At 40.2% G+C, this 23,767-nt stretch overlaps 1 protein-coding gene across 1 annotated transcript in view; it reads right to left on the bottom strand.

Annotated features, from left to right (window-relative positions):
• Positions 1–1,025: 1,025 nt before the first annotated feature.
• Positions 1,026–23,767, bottom strand: part of CRADD (CASP2 and RIPK1 domain containing adaptor with death domain) — a 79,345-nt gene continuing 56,603 nt past the window's right edge. Inside the window, exon 3 of the mRNA XM_040062309.1 lies at positions 1,026–1,535. Coding sequence (XP_039918243.1) covers positions 1,240–1,535 — 296 coding nt within the window. The 3' untranslated portion in view covers positions 1,026–1,239. The remainder of the gene's footprint in view (positions 1,536–23,767) is intronic.

The following is a 23,767-nucleotide window of genomic DNA, read 5'->3' as shown; positions in this document are numbered from 1 at the left end:
GCTGGTCACTCCCATTGCCTTTGGGCATCCTGCAGACTGATCTCCACTTGCCTGGTCAGCAAAACTCTCAGTATTTTTTTCCAGCAGGAATAAAATCTCCATGACAGAAGGGAAGGAGTAGAAGAGCACAAGCTTTACTGTTTTTCAGCATAAAATCTTATCTTCATTGGTGGTACAATTACACTGGCGAAGAACTGAGGACAGCAGTGTCAAAGCTGCTCCCACTAGATGTAAAAAGGCTGGTAGAAAGCAAATGAGTCTGGTGGACTGCTGGAAGGAAGCAGGAGGGAGAATAGTGGGAAGTTCATCTTGGCCAGAAAGGACTGCAAAATTCACTACCCTGTTGGGTGTGCAGTGGTCAGAGGAGTTTGCCTATGGATGCTTGACCTCACCATGAAACAAGATTGCCTGGGTACAGAACATAGTTCAAAGACTCAGCAGGCACCAGATGGTCTCCCAGTTTATTAGCAGAGAAAAACACAGACAACTTAGAAGTTGTCTCCTTTTTTAGGCTGCTTCTTGCTCAGTTTACCTGGTCCTTGCCTACTTCTGGTCACTTTTCTGCTGTGTGTCTCCCCATCTGTGACATGACCTATGCACACAGGGCCTGCCTGCAGAAACCTACACCCATGAAATAATAACGGCAGAGACCCTCACAGGCACACTACATTTCTTCTACTTCCACTTAAGGCCTTTTCAAAGGCAGACCAAAGTGGCAGCCATCTATCCTAGCAAGAAACTGTATGCGCTGAAATTTTAAAAAATGTGAAATTAGCCACCTGCAATAACTATTGTAAAATTGTTAAATTAGTAATGGTGATTAGTCTCATTTCTTGCTGTAATATCACGGAACTAGCATGAAACAGCAGTAAAAAGGCTCCTACATAGTCCAGAAAAAAAGTTAAACGAAGTCTTGTTCCCTCAGTGAAATTGAAAACCCTGCTGAACTTACTGTAGGCCCACCTGCTTGCGAGAAATTTGTCACCCCATATCCCTACTGAAATAGTACAAAAGGGAACGGGAAAGAGTGATCCATTTTTAATGCCTGCTAAAAATTAATCTGGCATGAAAAGAATTACAAGTCACAAGATGCCACAGAAAACTGGAATATTTAATCTTCATAAAATCACAGTTCCCAACCCTACTTTTTTTACAATTTGAGGCGTCCGATCTTCAATATACATTTCCATCCTCTTTACTTAACGAAATATGTGTAAGCTCTGAATAAATAGCATGGCCTCATTCAAGCATGTACTGTATCACAGAAGTATCCACTTCCTCTGCCATCAGACTGGCGTGCAGACTTTGGATTGTTGCTTTTTTCCCCAAACGCTGTTTCCACAGTACAAATGCAGCTACAATCTGTGACTGCAGGTTGTGAGGGTGATTGACTTTACATCGATAGATGTCAGTATGGGACAAACCCAAGCACAGAACTACATGCTCCCATTCAGGTCCCAGACTCCTCGCCAGCTTGTTCAGCTGCTGATCCGTTGGTGACATCTTCAAAATGCATGGTGCAACTTCAGTAAAGTCTGTAAAAGAGGAAAAGAAAAGAAAAAAAAAAAAAAAAAAGGAAAAAAAAAAAAGAGAGAGAGAGTGAGAGAAAGAGTAAGAAGAAGAAAAAGCACGTGTGTCATTAGGCAATACTGCAAGAGTTACTGAGAGACCTTGACAAAGGAGGGAACAAACATAAGCAAAATTTAGGTGAAAGAATTAATTATTTAAAGAAACAGAATACATATTTACCTAGAAAAATTAATTACATAATCGACCAGAAGATTAATCAGAGGAAAACTAATGCTCAGTGGACCATACTAGGGAGTCTTGTGGTTTTGGATGAGAGTAACTCAGACATCAGAACCGTACACCAAAGCAAAGACTTCCAAAAGTAGTTATAGATTCTGGGGTAGTGAAAAAAAAGGTTTTTCAGGGAACCTGTTTTCAGCAGCCATCATCCTCTATGTGCTTACACCAGTATAATATAGTGACAAGTGAATAAATATGGGCTCAATAATGCCTTATTATTCCTATTCTGTGACTCCATTTATACACTGCAGAAACAACTTTGATTCCTTAGTTAATAGGTATTATTCTATTTATTTTCTGAGGGTTGTTCACAGGAAATTCTGTCCTAAGATACTGCTTACTCTTTGTGCCCTGTCATGTGGCAAACTGATCTTGAGAGGACTAGCCCTGAGGGGTTTTCCTCAGTTTGAATGAATCCATAAGCATGGCTGAGGTGAATCCAAACGAACAGGGCATCAACACTGTGCACATCATACACAAATTATGCTTCCTTAGCCCTCAGCCCAGTTCTTGTAACACTCTTGAAAGCAGGCATGTATGTGCCACTCAGCTCCATTCATCTCAGCTCGTTGAAGATGTTTTCAGGGGCATGCAAGGAGGTCCCATTTTTTCTCAGAGATTTTTGCCTGATGTTAAGTCCCTTAGGATTGTCCACATACCCAAGAGAATGCACTCTTTATCCAAAAAGATGTTTCACATTGAACTGGTACGTGAGGAGGACAGGATCAATACAACTACCATAACAGCTTTCATAGAAAGCATTTAGTTAACTGTAATTATCATCAGCAAAAATCTTGTAGGGACTGAACCAACAGCCCCTACATTGCATACACAACTGATCTCTTTATGTGTTTCCTAGGATAATCTGATAATTAAAATAAAACCCCAAAAGTATTCATTCAGTGTTAGTATCCAAGTGAGAATACAGCACTATTCAGAAACATGCTGTGTGGGATCCAGCTCACCTAACTACACATAACACCTCCTGAACTAAATATGCTAGGATTAATTATTGCTGAGAAGAGAAATAGATTCTTTTAAAATACAAACCCTCTCACTGGAAAGAAGATGTCTAAAATAATCAGATTAATTAACTGAACCCCTCTAAATGTGCACATTTCTGCCCACTGATTGGAAAGGGAACACTGGGTATAAGCTCAAATGTTGATGTTGTAAACAGCCAGTGCCAGTGAAATGATTCTCTGCCTATAAGTTCAAACTACATGCTAGGCTTTGAAAAGATACATTTAGAAAAGCAGCATAAAATACCTACAAAGAATATTTGTTCATCAATAGCTTTTGTGATCAAAAGCTGAAATGAAGAGTCAATGCAGTCTGCAACTGCCGTTCTACTTCTCTTGCTGAAGATACTGCTACAAAACACAGGCAAATATCCCTGGGAAAAATTCTGATTATAGCCTGTTGGTCTGAAGAAGCCGACCCTCTACAGAAATGCTGCTTTGCAAAATCTAATTTATAGTCCAATATCATGCTCAAAGTCTCCACTGCAGCAGAACAACAACATCAGAAAGCACCATTCCTTCATTTTATCAAAAGTAATTGTTTTTGCATAGAACACCCAGAGCCTGCAAATGTTTGTACAATTTCAGCCAAATAATACACAAGAACTATACAAAGCTGCTTTGAATAAAGAGAAAATTGCTTTCTGGAGACTATTTAGGTCTCTTTGATCTTTCTGCCTCCAGACTGCCAAAGGAATCTGGGGCAAGTGCTGGTTTGTAGATAGAGCAGAGGATACACAACTTCTGAAGAAGGCTGAGCAATACCAGTAGGGCTGCCCTATGCTGCCACATGTGATACCAGTTTCACAGGTAAGTCAGCACAAGGCAGTGTCTTTCATGAATGCAAATAATTGAGAATAAAATAAATACAGCTATGCTGTGCTGTCACCAACAATACTTTTTGATATTAAATCCTTTCTTTGGCTTATGGTCAGCTACTGAGTGTGTACCCACAGCAGTAATACCTGCCAGCCTGGGCTTTTTGCTCTCACACTGAAGTTTTTATGTCACATCTACTAGCAGAATGATTTTGTGATGGTTAAACGTGATAAAGTAGGAAGGCCTAACAATAATACATGTCAGCTTGTCCATCCAGCCTTTGATATTAGGCAGGTTTTTTTTACTACAACAAGTATCTTGCCTTCAGTCTGTTATCAGCCCCTTAATAAGGATCAGAATAAAACCTGTCCAGGAGATCTTTTCATCTTACATTACCATCTGATCCTAATATGGATGTGGTCAGAAGCCAAATGTTAAATTTAACACAAAGGACAATGGTATTTCAGTCCCATTTTATTTTGTGTGATAGCTCATTTTCAGCTCTGATACAAAAACACTGAGGAAAATCTGAGATAAATATTACATGACAGGCAATGTTATTTAGAGGTATAGAGAAATATTTAATGAGATCTTTCAGTTATGACAAATGCAAAAGCATGAAAAGATCTGGATATGTTCTAGGATTAATGCCACTCCTAATTTAATAAACATAATGGCATTTGAGGTGAAATAGAAATGAGTTCTCTGTGCTCATGCCCAAACTGCTTTAAATATATTGCAAAAATATTAACGATACCCTTTTTTTAGCTATGTTTACTACAAACTCTCATTTATAATCTCCCCTTGTCAGGAACTGCCTGAGGGAGGTAATGAGATTAGAGAAAAAGTTTCAATTATGCAGATCCTGCAGTTGCATTTGAAAGGTATTTTTAGGATACTGAGACCTCATTTTTGGAAAAAAAAAAAAAAAAAAAAAGGTCATGTTTTTCTTGCTCTATAGATGGGTCTGATGAGTAGGTATACATGCTTCTGTCAGACATGTGCTTCTGCTTAGCAAAACGAGGACTGCACTGTTAAAAATGGGAAGAAATGGAAGGAGTAGAGCTTGGGGCACCACCGGAGGGTGTGGAGGGCTGCTCTGGAGAAGGCAATTTGTGCTGCTGTCACCTTCAGCAAGAGCACCAAGTGGAACACTGTGTCCAGCATGGTCTAGGCTGTAAGGTGCCAGGGCCACACCGTACCTTGGCTGCAGAGATTTAGAGGCTGAAGTCTCACCGCTCATGCTGAAACCACTAAGGTCCTGAGGAATGAGGAGCCAACAGCTCTGTGCTGGGGAGAGAGGCAGCCTGGTGCAGAGCTTCTCTCCTGGGACCGCCCACCAGCCAACTGGCATGGTTCTTGGGACCACGAATATCCCCTTCCATAGGGATGGAGATGGGAAGAACACCCTCCACTCTAGTTGTGAAGCTGAAACGGACCCAGAGAAAGATCTGTGGCTCCTTATTTAAAGCTGTAGCATGAGGAAATGTGCTTCTCCCCATTGCTGGTGAAGGAAACTCATCCACACTAAGCTTTATCCTCGTTGTTCCAGTTAAAAACCAGGAGATGTTGACAACTTCTGGCCTGTGTGTACATCTGTACTTCCAGACCACTGCACAAACAATGATTACAATTGTGCTGGTGAGTGTGGACAGGAAACAAAGCTGGATGTAAATAGTATCACAGATACAGACGAGACAAAAGAGTCACCCAATAACAAAGATACAAAAGAGTCACCCAATAACAAAGATACAAAAACACCTGGGGCAAAGGCAGACAGTCACCACTTTTGCATTTATTTTTCTTTGGAACCTCTGTAGCTTTAAGTAGGAGACTCCAAGAAGATACTGGAAAAACCAGGGGCATGGCAAACAAGCTCACCTCAGCTGTGTCCCACTTGGCACAAATGGGAGGATGTAAGAGAAAGTCCACGAAGGAGACAGAAGTATAAAGGGCTGAGGTGTTTCTGGGTGACCTGCAAAGTACCCAGCTGATAGCTCAGAACAGCTAAGGCCCAAAGTGCCTTACGGTTTTGTCTAAGGACCCTTCTCCATGTACGTGTGACTTCTTTGTGCAAGACCAGAAGCATTTGTTGGAGTTTCAGAGAGAATTCTCCGCTGTGAAGTCAATACATTTTAACACAAACTCAACTTTTTGGCTTTTGCTTCCTGCTGTGTAAAAGGGACTTGGATGGAAATTGCACCTGAATCCAAACTGAAAAAGTCTCAATCAGTTGAGGCCTAATCCTACAAGAAAAATGCCACAGGCAGTTCAGGAGTCAGTTGAAGAGTCAGGGATATATTATGGCCCATCTTTCATGTAATAACTAATAAATCTGTCTGTTGGGAAAGGTGTTTCTGCAGGCTGGTCTCTGCTTCCAGCACTGCCTCTGTATTTTATCCACTTAAAGGACCATGTACATACTTGTTGGATAAGACAGAAGGAGCCCTGGCAGAGGAAATGAGAATCCAGCTATCTCTGAGCTGCACAGTCTAATGCTGAGTTGCAGATATACTCCATTTCTCCTGGCATATCATTTACAGAAAAAAGAGAAAGATTTCCCTGGGAAGGGTTAAGAATGCTTCCTAGCCTTCAGAACAGCACCAGCTTGAGAGAAAACTCTCCTGGGAATCAAGCAGTGTGCTGAAATCAAGCATGCAGGAGCCCTTGGCAGGAACAATGCTAAGAAAATGCTCTAATTTTTATATAATCACATCAGAAACATATCAGCAAGTCTGGTCTTCAGACCCTGCATAACTGGAATGGGATTGTGAAGAGGAATAACTGCTTGGGAATGCATCTGGCCTCAGCATTTCCTCCTGCTCGGTGTATGAAGTCCTTCAGCAATCTGGACTCAAGACATTGACTGTTGCTCACTTAACCCACTTATCCGATCCTGGTCATGATTTCTAAAGAGTTCAAAGAAAACATTTCAGAGTCCTCTTTAATCATCTTTTCTGGCATCTGGAGAACAGTTCTTGCTTGAGAAGTGGTAAAGTTAGATTAAGAGGTTCTACAAGCAGCAAACCAAAGAAGCCTCACTTTCCCCTCAGGATGTGAATCCTACAGCTGACTTCAGGTCTTCAGCTGCTTACCTGTTATCAAGACACTCATGAAATTGCTCCTTTTCTCAACAGCAAATAGACAGGCTTCTTGATGTTTTGACAGGAGATTCAGAAGCTACTAGGGGTACACGCATATACACAACACCCCACAGCACAGGAGCACATGGCCTTGGTCACTAGAGGAAATAAAGCTAAAAGGGACTCTGAAGCTCCTCAGAACCATCATGGCTAACATGCCATCAGTGGCACGTAGGGCACTTCAGCTAAAGGAAAACATACATAATAATGAATCTAGTGTGAGGTTCTGCTTCCCTCCACCCCACTCATTCAACCAGCCTGAGCCACGGACCCAGCACTGGGTACAGAATGGGTACCCAGCACAGCATGGTTGCCAAGGTTCTGTGTTTTGGCAGTTGTGCTACGTTACAGAAATTGTTTACTGACTGAATGTCACAACAATAAACAACTTGCACATAAACAGGTATGTTTGCTCTAGAGTAAAATCCCCTTGGTGTGAGCTCAATAGTGAGAGTGTGCCCTGAAGAAAGACAACACTTTGGGAGATCAGGTTGGGACAGGCTTTCATGAGGAGCGAGGTGGGGTTGCAGAACCTGAACTGAAGGACACTATGTAACACTCCAACTAATGGAGAGTGAAGATTTCCAGGAGCTGCAACTGCCCTGAGCTGCCAGAAATGCTGGATGAAAGGGATAGAAAAGAAGCATTTTGAGGAATCCCAGTAAGTGCTACAGATCATTGAAGTAAAATATAAGTCTGTGGTGGAGATCCTGGTGAGAAGGACAAAGAGAAGTTGTTGGGTAACTGCAGGGGATGGCTTGGCTTGATTTGTTAGAAAAGCAGAGGGGAAGTTACAGTAAGTCTCCATTTGTACAACTGTTCTTCTGCTTTCTTGTTCAGATGTTCTCTCCCAACACTATATTAACAGGTGAAACTGCAGACAAATGCCTGTCCTCTTCCTACATCACATTCAAATTCATAAGCCAGCCTGCAACCGTGAATGACTGGAGTGCCAGACAGAAAATTATCACATTGGATATACAATACTCAGCAGGTCTTCATGCAGGTTCCAGCACTTAGTCCCTCCTGTGCAAGTCAAAAATTATCATGAAGCATTATAAGGTTCTTTCATTTCAGTGAACTTTAGCATCCATCTTTAAACACAAGAAACAAATTCAAATTGCTAATCAGTGAAAAGAGTAAAACAGACTTACCAGAAACCAACCCCTACTACATAATTTGGGTGTTATTTTTTAATCTTGTTGTCATTGTTGCTAATTAAACACCAGAGTGATTGAAAGGCCAAGAAGGGAACATTAGTATTTTGCAACAGCTCCAAATAATCATGCTCCAGAAAACATAGGAAAAAATATTTCTCTTCTAGGTATCAGCAAATACATATCTTCTATGCATCTGCAAACAGCATGTACCACTCAGCCCATCCAAAGTCTACTCCAACCCACCAGGTCTTCCTCCTGGTTTCAGTGGGTTTTAAAGAGTGTTTGACCAAGGAGTGAGAAAAATTGAACTGTACTATTTGTTGACAGATACCAGACCCCATTAGAGATATATTTCCATATATAAAGTTAATACATTCAGCTTGAATTCACTTACAGAAGAAGAGTAAAATAAGTTTGAGAAGTTGTATAGCCTTTTCCTGCTTTTAGCACATGCACAACTGTTTCTGTCTCTTCTGCCAAATGTGAGTTACATAGGTAAGTTACATAGGTAGCTGTTCCACTTGTTTGTGCTGGTTGCCCCCTCTGAAGGCTGCTGCTGACTACCAAAGAGAGGCTGACCTCCTTCATTCCAATTCTGGCTACTGGAGAACATCATCTGCTGACAACTACCAAGCAAGAGCTGATCTCTGTTCTCTGCTTGGGAAATTCAAATTCTTCCTCCCACAGAGTTGACTTGGCATGGGAAAATCCCGGTGATGGAAAACCTGCACCTTTGCAGAAACAATAGGTCCTATATCTTCTTAAGAACATATACCATCTTCCCTAATGCAATCCATTCAAATCTTGGGCAGTTAAATACCCAGAGCAACCTACAGAATGGAATCTGTACAGTAAACACATTGAAAGAAAAACACTCAAAATAAAGCTTTAGAAAGCCGCGTATTTTTTTTTTCAGCTGACCGTGTTACCGTAAAAGAAATCTAATGGAAAATTTTACGTTTGTTTGAGTAGTCATGCTTCACAGTTTCTGTAACTTGCTAACTTCTGATCTGAAGAATGCAAACACTATATACTGAATACATGAATAAAACCAACTTCTGTCAATTAGTGATCATAAAGCACTTACTCGTAAGCATACTTCTGTCATGGTAATTTACATTTCCAAGTACCTTAATTAAATCACAAAAGGTACTAACCAAAATGAATGCAAATACAAAATACATTTTTAAGACTGACTGCATTCTTCCTCATTGTGCTGGTTTTTATGACTTGCATTAAAAACCACTAAGTTCTCTGTCTTGTTTTTAACAAATTGGAATCTACCATACATATGACAGCCAATATGCAGAATAAATTATGACCGTGATCCTCTGGTAATCGACTCTATGGCACTTCCCTGAAGTGAAGCACAATCCACCCGAGGTAGCAAATTCAGCTCCTTCCTGCCAAAAGCTTGCTGGGACTCTGCATTAGTGGTGTAATTAAAAAGTACGTATATCTTAATTGGTTGGCAGCCCTTCTCCTCTGTGAGCTCTAAAACACCACACTTTTGTGACACTAAGTACAATTTGGGTATTAGGGTAAGAAAAACAGCATGAAAATTTGTAAATCTACAGGTAATTCAAGAACACAAATGTTTTTATTTTATTTTATCAATACCATCAGCTAATTCATATATTCTTTATCACTTGCTAAAGACTGCCTAGTAGCTGCAGACATGGAAGCAGACTGCTAAAATCTGAAACATAAACATGCCGATTTCATTACAAGAGTTTTCAGTTGTATTCCCACTATTCAGTTTCAGTTTTCTTGAATATTTTTTAATCTCTCCTACAGGTTTTGTACCTCTACAGATCTCTGCTATACTGACAGTCCTCAGTACTAATCTATATAAAACAGATTGTCAGGGAAGTTTGTAAATGAATTAATTCTCTCTTCAGTTCCCATCTTTTTCAAGCCATAGGGAGCAATCTCTGTATTTAAGGAACTGAAAGAGATTGGGTTTTTACATCTTTGCTCACATTTTACTGGAAAGAGCAACAAGGAAGTTCCAGCAGTTAATAGCATGGATGTTGCCTCCCATGCAAAATATTAATTACAATCCCACACAGTATTTCTCTGCTGCTACATACCGTGAGATCAAATAATTAATTTCATAAATAAATGGCAGTTGCAGATGCATGCAAGGAAAAGAGCACCTAAGCAAAGTAAACAGAAACACAACATACTATAATGTTTACTCTCTTTTCAGGTAGGATGACCCTACATACAGGCAGGACTGGATTTAGTCATACTGTGGCTTTATACCTTGCATTTTATGTTGCTCTAGACACTGAAGTAGAATTTGCTTGCTATTTCCTATCCATTTCTATATTATTATCCATAAGTGAGCAATATGCATGAGCACTGAAACCACAGCTAATTATGGCATCTTTGCAGTGTACCTTTGATATAAGTGCATGAACAGGTTCAGCATGCATCAATACACTAAGGGAAAAAATAAATATCTACTCAATTTTTAGGTTCGGTGGAACATTCAAGATTTCAGGAACTTCTAGACAGCACAAAGACACCTGGTAGTCTGAAAAAGTAGAGATGAGAGTTTTTGTTTTACATGCCAGCAGTCACCAACAGTCAACCTTACAAATAATGCTGAAAAAAAAATCAAATTCTGAGGTGTGTCACTGCACTCCTATATAGTTTTCAATGCTCTGCAGTTCCTAGTGAATTAAATGGTATTTGACAATACAGAACTTTCAACCATTAATTATAGATCTGAAGCCCACAGAGCCATAATTTCTCTTTGATAAGTTTCTTCTCCAGGCTCTTACAAATAAAAATAAATGGTCAGCAGGTGACTGTATGGAGTTGTGATGATCATAAAATACTTTCATATTTTTTGTAGACTTCTCAAGGTTTCATAGGAAGCAAATGTTTACCCATATGGGTTGAGCAGCTCTGACAGATTAATTCACCCACTCTAAGTGAAAAACAAAGCTAACTGGAGCAATTAATGATTGTTATGTCCGTGAGGTGACAAAATCATCATGCAACTTTTGTCAGGGGATTGGAAGCTAACTTCTATTGACAGATGTTACATGAATCTTATTTCAAAATCCTGAGCTGTCTTTCAAAGTGCTGAGGCAAGTGCTAATCCTGCTGCTCCTTTGCATGCAAGAATCAAAAACTCCTTAGGCTTTTAATCTATTGAGTACAATAAGTGAGTAAAATTTTTACTAATAACTTTCCTATCAAGAAATCTAAAGGTTACAGCATTTCAGCAATAAAATCACGTGCTTGAACTTTAGCTATCAATATTCCTTTCATGCAACAACAATGACACTGCCAGTATGAAGTACTGTTTTCTTCTAAAACAAAACTAATCACACATGTTTCCCTTGCAGGACTTAAACCAAATGGGACAATAAGCCATTATATTTAGCCTTGACAGAACTATTCATTCCTCCTCAGGACTTTTTTTTCTTCAAGTTGGCTCTTCTTTACGCTTTGGCTTGAGTCATTAGAAACATCAGAATCAAAGATCTGCACAACAGATGGAGCTCAGTTATGAAGAATGCCTTTGGCTGGTGAGGATCTTTGCCTGGCAGGTGTCAAACCAAAATTAATACTGCACATATTATAGCAAAGTGAGACTGCATTCCTTTCTGACCACAAACATGTATTAATAGAACAAGCCATGCAGAGCAAGATAAAACAGTACTATCATTCTGCTGAATCCTCCACTCCTTGGCATTTTATTTAAGCACTTACATCCATGCAAAACAAGTAAACAAAGTGCAACAGGTTAGTTTAGTGTCTCCTTAAAGACATTTTGCATAGGTGTAAAAGACTTCACAAAATGCCATAAAGCAACATGGAGGTTGATCCCTCCTGGTTTCTTTTTTTCTTCCATTTTTTGTATCAGTGCTGTAAATGCTTATGAACTTTAGTACACTTTTTGACATTTCAAATCCACAGGAAAATAAAGGTAGTGGTACTAAAATACACTGCTCAGCTACTATCAGTTGCTGTGCCCAGCTTGCCAAATGCAATTCAACAGCCTGAGTCAGAAAACGGAGCTTTCCATAGGCGGCAGGAAGGAGTGCCTCGGGTGGAATCACCTGCTTCTCTCCATTTGCAGATGAATGGGAGGCTTAGCATCACAACCAGCCCTCTCAAGTGCCAAGTAGAAAGAAACTAATTTGGAATCTCATGGCAGATTTCACAGATTCATACCATCCAACAGCAATTTTAGCTATCCAGTGGGACTGTAATTTTAGAAAGTCACAGTCACAAGACTTTAGTTATCCGTAAAGCAAATGTGACAATGTATTTGTGTGTGCGCATATATGTGTATGTGTATGTGTATGTGTGTATGTGTATGTGTATGTGTATGTGTATGTGTATGTGTATGTGTATGTGTATGTGTATATGTATACACAAACCCCCCTAATTTTTCAAAATCTTAATTAAAATATATGAAAGTCTTAGATATATGCAAGTCAAATTAATTGTCTTTAAAAAATTTCATTTCCACAAATTCAGGTTAGGGATCTGTTGCCTGACCTTGGTATGAAAAGGGTGAAAATGGGAGCATGGGTGAAGTAATTTCAGAAACCGAGGTCCTAACTCAGAGAGCACTTTACATCAGCTGGGATCAGATGAGCACTTCTTTCCCTCCCTTGAGTCAGCACTGACGTAACACCCTGCCCCATGTGCTCAGCGGCGGGGCTCGTGGCTGCCCTGTGACATGGCCGGTGCCGGGTGACACAACACGCTGATCCTCTGCAGTCATCAAGAGATCCCAAGACAGCATGGAAAGTAACGAGATGACTCACAGCTGCAACCATGCACTCGGGGGCTGAGGACCCAATTATTCTTCTACTCGCTCAGGAAATGCATTTTGCCAAAGGAACTGAAGTCAGTTCAAAATGAAAAAAGGTATTAGCAAACATTTGCATTACTTAGGCTATTTGTAGAAGATTTATGCTAGTATTAGTGGGATGATTCATATGCAAAACCTAAACATGTGAAGAAATATTTTGCTTAAACAATTACTTTTCATATCTCGTGCATAGAGAGCATTTTCCCTCACAGTTTTTTTAGTCTACTAGCTGCCAGATTTTGATCCAGAATTGAAATTTCAATCATTTTGGCTTTTGTAAATAATGAATCAGAAATAAAAATGTTTTAACACCAGAATGAAAAGGCTGGAAGATTGACAGACCATAAAAGATTTGTTTTACTTGGTTTGGGATTTTTGCACATCTATGTCTAATCTAAATAAGATTGATACAAAACTAAAGGCAAAACTAAAAACTAGACAAATCTCTTCTGTCCCACAGATGCAGAAAAACAAGTGATATTTGTATTCCTGTAGGAACCAAACCTGAAATCCTGCTACAAACAAGAGAGAAGGGCTGTTATTTTCTTGACAACTGTTCCTGACATCACATGAACCTCTTAGCGGTAAAAATGGAAAACCAGTCCTAAAAAAGGATTTTTTTTCTTTGCTTAAGCAAACATCTTTTAGGTCTACAAACTCAGAAGGAGTGCTTTTTTCATAATGCTGAAAATTTTAGCACCAGAACTGTAAACATCAACATCTTTTCCTTCCTTCCTTCCTTCCTTCCTTCCTTCCTTCCTTCCTTCCTTCCTTCCTTCCTTCCTTCCTTCCTTCCTTCCTCCCTCCCTCCCTCCCTCCCTCCCTCCCTCCCTCAGATGGAGCCATTATGCATTGTTCGACTTTATTAAAGAAATCAACCACACCTTGAAATGAATCTTCTAATTGATTTGAGGGTTAGGTAGGGTGAAGTGTTTTGACCTTGACATTGAACACGTAACCTAATTTTGTGTGTGCGCTCCTCAGAGAAGATGTGAATGACCTGGTGATGTGAGGTTAACACATTCTGCAGAAGCAGCCTCAGGTTCCCCTTTGTGGAAATGCACCACACCACATCAGTGTATGAAAACCCAGCCATGCTGTGTACAAACCACACAGTGCCCACCCACCTAACTGGGCCTTCCACTTGCACTTTAGTGTGTGAAATAGCCTAATGACAGAGGGTTCATGTGCAAGTCTACAAACATCAAGTGCAGAAGACAGATGAAAATTTGGCTGCAATTCTTTGATGATCTCTGAACTTGGGAGCTTCGAGCTTTCCAAGTCTGTTACAGAGCGTATGAGTCGTATGCTAAAGCCACAAGACTGACTTATTTAGGTATCTTTATTCGGTTTTGTTGATTGAAAATGGAGGCTTCTTATCTACTCAAGAGGTTGACAAGAACATGAAGGTATTGCTACAACTCAGTTTGGCTTTTCAAGACATGCTATTTACTAGGCATTACATAGTGATATTTATACTGTATTTGAGACATTTGAGAACTTCAGGCACCCCATGAAAAATCCTTGCTTGAGGCATCTTGGCATTTATACATGTATAAAGGTTTTTGTGTCCAAAATTGCCAAGAAAATGGGAACGGTCAAGCTGAAAACTGTAAAGAGCTGTACTATTTTCAGGAAGCTCTGTGCAGGCAGATTGTGAGACTTGGGACAAGAATTCTTGGATCACTTCAAGAAGCCACAATTCCTTTTTAAACAATCCAGGTCTAAAGCATTTGACAAAGAGACTCAACAGACCCCCTCTGTAAACCAAGCAAGGAAAGTAGAAAACATTTTTAATATAGTTCTTTGTGTCATGCAAGTATTTCCACATGAAAGTAGAGCAACTCAGTCAACCAAAGATGCCTGTGTCTGTAAGTCAGGAGCACAGCTTTTACAGGGAGCAAGTCTGTTTGGAACAGCTGAACAAAAGCCTGATGAAGGAATTTCAGTGACAGAAAACTGTCTCATACACAACTGAAAAAAATAATTGTAGCTCTGTAAACCCACAGCATGCTCTTTTAAAGATCCTAAGGAATATAGCTTGGGAATATCTATCGAATAAGATCAGAGATACATGCAGGGACAGCAGGAGGCAACTGAAGCAACGTGCAGCACAGCTCCAGTGCTCATTAGTCTCTGACCCTGAGAGAAAAGATAATCACTGCACGAATGTGCACATTAGACCAAACCAGAAAGCACAGGAAAATACATATCTCCGCTAGAAAGAGAAGGTGAAAACTCCTCAGGTTTTACATAGTGGTCTACAGCTCTGTGTGTCCCAATCCAATATACTTTCTTTGACTGACAACACAGCTGTGGCTTTAATTTTGAAGTCCACATTTTTCTATGGTAATCATTAAATATAACATCTTTGTCTTGTTCAACAGAAAAACAAATCCATCTCTATTTTTTTATTCCTTTGCTGCCTTAATTTAATTGTGCAACTTTTGCTTTAGAAACATATTTGAAGATGTTTTAGATATGACCTCATTAATACACCATCCCAGGCTTTCCAGGAACTCTGAACCATCATGCTCTTAGCCTTTCCTGCATCTGAACTATTCTATTTTATGGTTTCCATGCTATACTGTCTGGATGCCCCCCCCTGCAACTGGGAGGGGAGATGCTCTGCTAAATACAAACACTTAGGGAGGGGAGTTTGCAATCTCAAGTGTGGGTTGTAAAAAAGGCTTTGTATGTATTAGGCTATGTACACAGAATTTGCCATAATTATGTTCAAATAACTCCAAAGAGCTGGGCTTACACAGGTGAAAAAGGAAGAGCACCAGAGGAGCCAACAGCCCAGCAGCTCATCCATCCTGGATTTCCTATTCATGACCACAACTTTGAAAGATGCCCATCTTCAGCTGCTGATGGAGCCCTGCTTCACCTCTGCAGTTTTAATCAAAGAAGCTAATTGACCAGGTCCCAGAAAGGTACATAATAGATTGTCCCAAATAATCTTGAACATACTGGAATATGGAAATCCACTAAGGAGCTGATAACAAAAGGGAGCAGACAACGAAAGGGGTCAGTTGCTATTTGAGCTAGAAAGGCAGAAATGTTATGGAAACAAATAGGTACATATCTGCACTTCATCTCTGCTGGCTGCTTCACATGGTATTTTAAGGCATTGGGTTTAATATGGAAAAACATACTCTTGATTCAAATTCTGATGTCTGCATTTACAAAAAGTGATAGTTTTTCCAGGACAGTTCACAATGGAGATTCCTTTTGGTCTTTTAATCTTAGCATTGACTTAGTCTATTCCCACCTTCTGCCACCTTCTCAATCTGTCTTCTCTTCCCTGCCTCATGTTGCAATTGCTGGAGAATTCTGGAGCTGGGACAATGTGCTACCACTATGTCCACCCACCACAGAAAGGCAGCTGGTCTGTTCCCCAGCCCATCCTGGGAAGGCATGCAGCCCTCCCACTGGATAGATGGATTTCACTGTCAAAGGTATGTCGCAAGTTTTCCATGACAAAAATCTCCTCCTAGTTTTAAAAAATGCATTTATTTTTTCTTTTTCTCTTCCTTCTCCAACTTTTTCTCTCCTTCCCCTGTTTTTTGAGCAGGAAGGAGAGTGACAGGGAGAATAATGGTTTCCTCAGCTTCTGTTGGAAATAACCCACAAAAATTTTCCACCAAGAGTGAATTTTTTTCTGGTTTGCTTTTTTTTTTTTCCCCCCCCCAGTGAGGTTCAGAAACCATATTTTAAATTTTAAATTTCCTAAATAAGGGTCCAGTTAATACTGTAATTTTGTGTGGAAGGTAGCAGAGACCTGGTACCTCTTTCACTTAGCAAGATTCTAGCTCTAAGTGTGGTGAGAAGTCAGCTTGATTTTTTCTCTTGAGCTGTATCTTTTCAAACCTCTTTTCAGTGTTTCAGTTGTATAAATCAAACTCCATATCCCAGTGTGGATGCACAGCTTGTCAGGGTTTCCTTCTGCCAGTTGGCTCCGTACTTTGCAGTGTTAATTCCCATTGCCTCCACATGTTTGAGAAGGAGGGAGAAAAGCACTGGCGAGCCAGGAGAGCCTTCCCATTCATGGAGCGAGGATCACAGATGGGTGCAGCTGGTAAAGGACAATAAAAAGGTGCTGAGGCTGCTGATTTTCCAATGGCATTGATGGGTAGGGCTCTGAGCAGGTTTGGGACCCTTCAGTTACTGACAAGAACAGAGTTTGTGTATGCACCGCATGTCTTGGTGTGAACTCAAGAGTCAACCTTGTTTCATGTGTGCTTTGTCTGAGCAGGTGGCAAAGCATGATAGCTGCTGGGTTAAGATTTTGCTGCCAAACCAGCCCCCAGCTGTTTTCAGACTGCTGCTCTCTTTACCAATTCAAAAATAGCTATCTCTCTAATTCCTTCCTTCAAAGTATTATTTTTGGTATTACAGGAGAATATGCCTAGCCAGACTATAATTAACATGACACAATTTTTAATTATCTATGTACAACAATCTTCCTGCTCTAACTGGTGGTGGTGGTGTTGAAGGGTTGTTATTTTACTGGGTTTTTGTGTGGTTTTTTTTTTTTTTTAATACTACCATGAAAATTTGAATTCCCAGGTAGGAACTCACTCGGTACAGAGCCTACACTACCAGGTGTAGAAGGCAACCCATCACTCTAGCTGTGCCACATCTCCTATGAAAAAAAGCTTGTGACACAGAAACAAGCCCAAACCCCATTTGCAATAGCAAGTTTAAAAGCCAGGACTGTTCCAGAAAAGACAGTGACAGAAACATATACTTATTTCATTTATTCCTTCATCAGCTGGGGTTTCTTTATTTCTTTTTGTCCAGGGATGTCCAGTTGTTAACTGACTGGGACCCTTCCAGCTGAGTCTCCAAGTTAATGCTGCGACCACAGGGTAGCACAGCTTCCTTCGGGTATCCCTCCTTCTCACAGTGCAGCAGGGCTCACTAGCACAGCAAGATGTAGCTCCATGTGACCCTGACCCAGCAGCAGGGCGTTGGCCTCCTGAAACTCAACAACTATGTAGAAAACATGCAACAAGTGAAAATCCAACCTTGTGACCTCATTGGCACAAGTAAGTTCCAGACAAACCAGCACAAATACAGCTCTTTGAAACATGATGAGTTCTGGGGATAAACAACCATCATCCTCTTTCCTCCATACCTCTAAGTTTGCTTGCTCCTGGAAATAGTGGAAGGAACATCCCTACTGCGTGTATACACATGCACTTCTCAGCAGACCAATAGCAAATGTTGATCCAGCAACTGTAGCTGGAACACAGCAACCCTACACCAGCAATAAAGCACCACTGGGTCAGATGTTACGGTGTCAGCCCAAATTAAGCATCATGAAGCATGCATCAGCCAAGCCAGCAGTCCTCTTTAGCTTCAGTGAGCCTTGAGCTGTGCTATGTGGAACTGCTGCTTTCCACATGGAATATCTCATTCAAAGCAGAGGCTGCCACAGCAATTGCAATAGCACCACTGATTTTTGGTGTGATAAGCTGTATTTAGAGCAAGAAAATATTGCTCTGTGAGCTGAAAAACAAACCAAACAATGAGTGATAAAGTAATAAGCTTCAGGTTTTCATATCTGGTGTCACTACCATTTCCCAAAGCAAAGGGTAGTCCATGTACACTGTAGACATTTTCTGTCTGAAGCAATGCTATCACATAATCTCTTTATTTATACAGCACATGAATTGTTCTGCACCCCCACCCACACAACAGTCTGATTCTAGATCCACCCTACTGTTGTTTGTGGGACGAAATCTAGGTGTGTTGCAGAACCAATGAGTGCTGATATTCTGCAACATCAGACAATGTGAGTCCTTCCTCATAAAGCTCCAAGATCCACCTAGACCAATTTTAAAAAAGGAGAGGGCAGGGAGAGGAGGGAATGATAGACAGATCTGTGGTGGAACTAAAAACTCAGGATTTCTGGAGTCTTTGTCATATGCTGTAATTGCAAAATCATGCCTCCTGTCTTCCACATAAACAGTAAACCTTTTTTTCTCAGGGTATGAGATGATTAGGAAATTCCCTAAGCTCACCTTACTTTGGTTTCTTCCCTCATTTGGAAATGTGGTTTCAAAAAAAGATCAGGCCATTAAATGTAGTCTAGATTATTGTTTCCAAATACTTCTTTCAGCATGGAAAGGACCAACCATGGAATAACCAAGCAAGTCACCCTATTATGCAACAGGCAAGAAAACTATTTGTGCAGCTACACTATGTTTTTAATTCCTCTGAAGGCTGCTTTCCCCTCAGGAATTCCAGTAATCTGACTGATTGAAGTGTGTTTTGACAAGTCGTAACAGTCCAGAAAACCCACCTACAAAATCATATCCTGGCAGCATCTTCCAAAGTAAACTGAAATCTTGGTATCACAGCTCACTTGGAAAGTACTGTGCCATAGCTTGCATTTGTTACGAGAACATAGCTTCAGTTTTAGGTGTAGATAACAGGTGGTGTTACACCTATTCATGTACAGCAAGATGTAATCTTCCCCTGTGCCAGGTTTTTGTACCAGCAGGGGGACCCATGGATCATCTCCTGAAACTGACCAGAATAAAACCATACAGTCTTAATATATTCTTGTCTCATCTACTTTCTTTCACTTTAGGTGAACACACTGCAAAGTCATCAGCTCACCCTGAAGGTTGTTTGTCCATCCCCAACAAAGTAAATCAGAACAAGCTGCCACCATAGATATCAGCCTGTTGGAAAGATAGGAATACTAGCGGAGTCCCAGGCAATGTTATGCTAAGAAAGTCTTTTTACTATTCCCACCAGCAGTGCCTGCAGGCCCCAGTCATGTGCCACATGCCAGGCACAGCACATGGTTCCCATCATGAAGGTTTTCTCTGGTTACACCACTACTCCATAAGCCTACTAGTCTCATACTCTTTTGCTTGCCACTGCCATGCAGAGAAAATATTTGACTGGGTATGAAGCTCTTAGGGCTCAGGTCCAATCCGGATGAGTTAGAACATCCAGAAGACTAGGAGGAAAAAGGAGAGAGATGCACTGAAAAGCTAGGAAGTCCCAGACCAACATATTTCATTTCTCCATATTTTTCTTCCTGAATATCTCAAAAAAGAAAGCAGGCAAACTTTTTGCAGAAGTTACTAGGATTTATTAAAGACAAGATATTGATATGAAACATTCATGACCCTCAACTTAGCAGTATTTCTCTTGGATGGGGTAACGAAGTAAATTTATTACACATCAGTGCCAAGAAGCTCATAATAAAAATACAGATTATAGTTCTCAGTTTCATCAACTCAAACCAGATATTGTTAAAAAACAGTCCAGCAGGGAGAATGTCTCATAAGATACTTGCACTACCAAAGCAACATATGAAATACATATTTTATCCGACAATAGGATACAAAGCAAACAATTTGATTTAAAGACTCTGACACAAAGGCAGCCTGTGAAGACATGAGAAGGAGACCCCTTGTCATGTTATCCCCAGTGTGGAGTGTGCGGAGGAAGATGATAGATATGTTAGACATGGGCAAAACAAGCAGAGATTTTATAGCATCCTGAGTTGATGATTTTACGAGACATGAAATAAATTGATAAAGCATGAATAAAGCAAGATAGAGAAATATTGCAACTTCTTGGGAAGCCAGGCTTCAGCAAAGGTTCAGACAGATCACAGCCACAGCAAATCTTCACATCAATTATACCCATATCCTTTAGTCTCGTCTCCTCTTCCATTCCTGACCTTCATTGCTTTCTTTACTGGAACATATCTAGTGAACAATCAGTAATCGAGCACCAATTTATTAAACTCCTTATAGTGAAATCTAAATATTTCATTCTGCTTCTGCTGTACTCTCTACAAAAGTAAAGACATCTCTTTAAAATGATCTCAGAGCTTGCCTATGTTGCATCTGCATGGTCTGCATGGCTCCAGGAACACCTAACACATCAGCCTGTTGTGAAAGGATGAACAAATATGTCCTTAGGTTTTGAAGATTGAAGGCATTGTCACTGCTGAAAGTTTCCATAAATCAGAGTATAACAGACCAACCCTTTAACAACTCACCTCTTCTCATTTCCAGACATATTACCAAGGGGAAAAATTTATTCTGCCAAGCATTTCCAGTGTTTCCAGTTCTTCACTCCTTCCATCCCATCCTCAGGGAAACCAAAGCCAAAAAACCACAATCCTCCCCCAAATTCCCCCCAAAAAGAAAAACTAAACAAACAAAACCAATAAGCACCACAGTGTTTCTAACTGCCTTCCAAAATACAACAAACAAAAAAGCATTTAAAATTACTTTAGTCTGGGAAAGTTACTAACTATGAGATTTTTAGTGTGTGTCTGTATTTAATAGAGAATGCAATGGAATAAAAACAAAAACAACAGAACTTTAGTGAACATCCAAGAAAGATTTCATGAAAAACAGGGTGGAAAGAAGTTTGTTTGGATTTAATGTTTCCCGAGAAGCATCTCTTGTCCAAAGGTTACACCACGGGTCAAATGGAGGGGAGCCAGAAAGTGAAACACTTTAAAAATAACCCCTAAAAAGGAAAGTGAAAGTGGCCAGTCTAGTTAGAATCATAGAATGGTTTGAGTTGGAAGAGACCTTAAAGACTACGTAGTTCCAACCCCCCTGCTATGGACAGGGATACCTTTCAGTACACCAGGTTGCTCAAAGCCCCATCCAATCTGGCCTTGAACACTTCCAGGAATGAGGAATCCACAACACCTCTGGGCAACCTGTTCCATTGCTTCATCACTCTCACTAAGAATTTCTCCCTAATGTTTAATCTAAACCTACCCTCTTTCAGTTTGAAACCACTCCTTGTTCTGTCACAACATGTCCTTGTAAAAAGTCTCCCTCCATGTTCTACCTTTTGTGACCATGAAATGCAAATTCTGTGATAAAAACCAAATTTGGACTCTGGTACCATCACTGAACATCAGTAAATACTGCAACCTACACATGGGAAGTCCAACAGAAAAATACACATTCAGCTTTTAAAATTCTTCCTGACTGATACTACTGCTTTGAAGTAAGCTCACATTAAAATACTTCCGTTTGGAACTGACAGTTTAAAATACTACAAACTTTCCTCAACCTTCTATTGTAGCCCTTTCAAGATGCCTCCACGCAGACAGAGAAGCTCAACAAAGCTCTCACACAAGATCACCTGCCAGCAACATCAGAAAAACTGTATGGGGCAGGTGCCTTGGTAATATTTTATAGCAATAAAGTCCACCTTGCCAGTCTGTTTCATGCATATTAATATTCACTTTACTTAAGATGTTCCTTCCAAATGAAGGAAAGTAACCTGTTCAATGTCTGTTAATGCTCAGACACTGCATTGTGATGTTCATGAAAATTCATTTCTCCTTTATAGCATTTCCCTGGATCTCAAGGTTGAAGAGGCTGAGGGAATAGAGAAGGATGGTGTTGAGCACTACGGCAATGAAAACCAGTCTTATGTTGTCCCAGCAGATTCTCATAGGCAACGCTTGCAATTCCCTTGACGCCTGTCAAATTGTCAAGGTTATATAATGCATGCAAGGAAATTTTTCTCTCTTCTCCAGCTGCTCTTCGGGACAGAGATGTGTGCCATTTAATAGGGAATCAGAGGATTAAGCATTAAATTCCCTGGCAGAGCACTTGAGGCCCATGCAAGCTAAATATCTTAATCAAAGAGAAGATAGTTCCAAACATCTTAATCAAAGAGAATCCAAACTTCTTGTCAAGCATGACTGAGAAAGAAGTGATTTTACTAGAGGAAGAAATAACCAGCAGCTTGAAGCACTCAAGCAAGCAATACAAGCTGCAGGGGAAAATTCTGACACAGCCTCAGTTCACAACCAGTGGTTGATCAAGGGTCCGCAAATGACTAATGAAACTCTCAGTGTGAGTTGCTAAAGGAGATGAGTCGAGCAGGCTGCAGCAGAACTTTCTGTCCCAGCGGGGCCAGCGGAAGCAAGGGAGGAAATAGGAAAATTGAGTCAAATGAGAAAACTGTCCTGGCCAGGAATGTCTTTGGTTTCTTAACTGACTGATTTAAAAAGAAAAAGGAAACAAACAAAAAAACAAACAAACAAGCAAAAAGAAGATGAAGAAGAAAAAAAAAAGGTTGTGGTAGAAAAGGCACAATCAATCAATCAGTCAGTCATTTCCAGTTCAAATATTTCCGTAAGTGCTTGGCAGTGTTTTCTACATAAGGGATGTCTACTGCTGGTGAAAGATTTCTTAGATGTTAGAGAATCCCCCTTGATGACAAACTCACCTCAGACAAGCTCCAGTCTGGGCAATTTCCCTTTGGAAGCTTTCACAACTTGTTTGTTCAAGCATTCTGAGTCTTCTTAAAATAAAAGCCTATAAAAGGCTATCGGTCGCATTTCCAAACCTGACTCACTGAGAGAGGCAGTGCTGAAGAGTAGGAAAATTCCTAAATTTAAGACACCAGGAGCATACTACGTACTTGACCTGAATTCTTTACCTTTACAGAAGACATTTACACAAGTCGTTGGTGCGTCTCAAATGGGTGTACACACAAGCTGTGTTTAAGAATAATTTTATCTGTTACTAAAATTCATTCTAATCTGGATTGTAACTTGGCAACTGAAAACCGCAATTCTTACAAAAGTATATAGGTGGTAAGTAAAGAGAAATACTGCAATCTTATAGGTTCTGATTACCTAAACTCCCCCTGAACTTCTAAAATCTAAATAATTTTATATTGTCCATTGCTTTGAATTTAGACATCTTTTCCTACAGAAAATATTGTGGACTTTTAGTCAGCCCCAGGAGCTGAAGGGGCTGAAACTTAGCTCTACTAAGCTTCCCAGTCTCAGTAGAGATTTACAAGATAGGGAATTAATGACCTGGATCTGCAAGCAGGCAACAGATTGGTCTACTTATTAAAACCATCCTTGAGATCACCTTCTGTAGTTTGCATGTTAACTAAATCAGCCTTGCAGGTTTGTCAGAAATCTAGAAGGCTTTG

This window comes from Hirundo rustica, chromosome 4 (assembly GCF_015227805.2).
Source record: "Hirundo rustica isolate bHirRus1 chromosome 4, bHirRus1.pri.v3, whole genome shotgun sequence".
NCBI lineage: Eukaryota > Metazoa > Chordata > Aves > Passeriformes > Hirundinidae > Hirundo > Hirundo rustica.
This window is presented reverse-complemented; position numbering and strand designations above follow the sequence as displayed.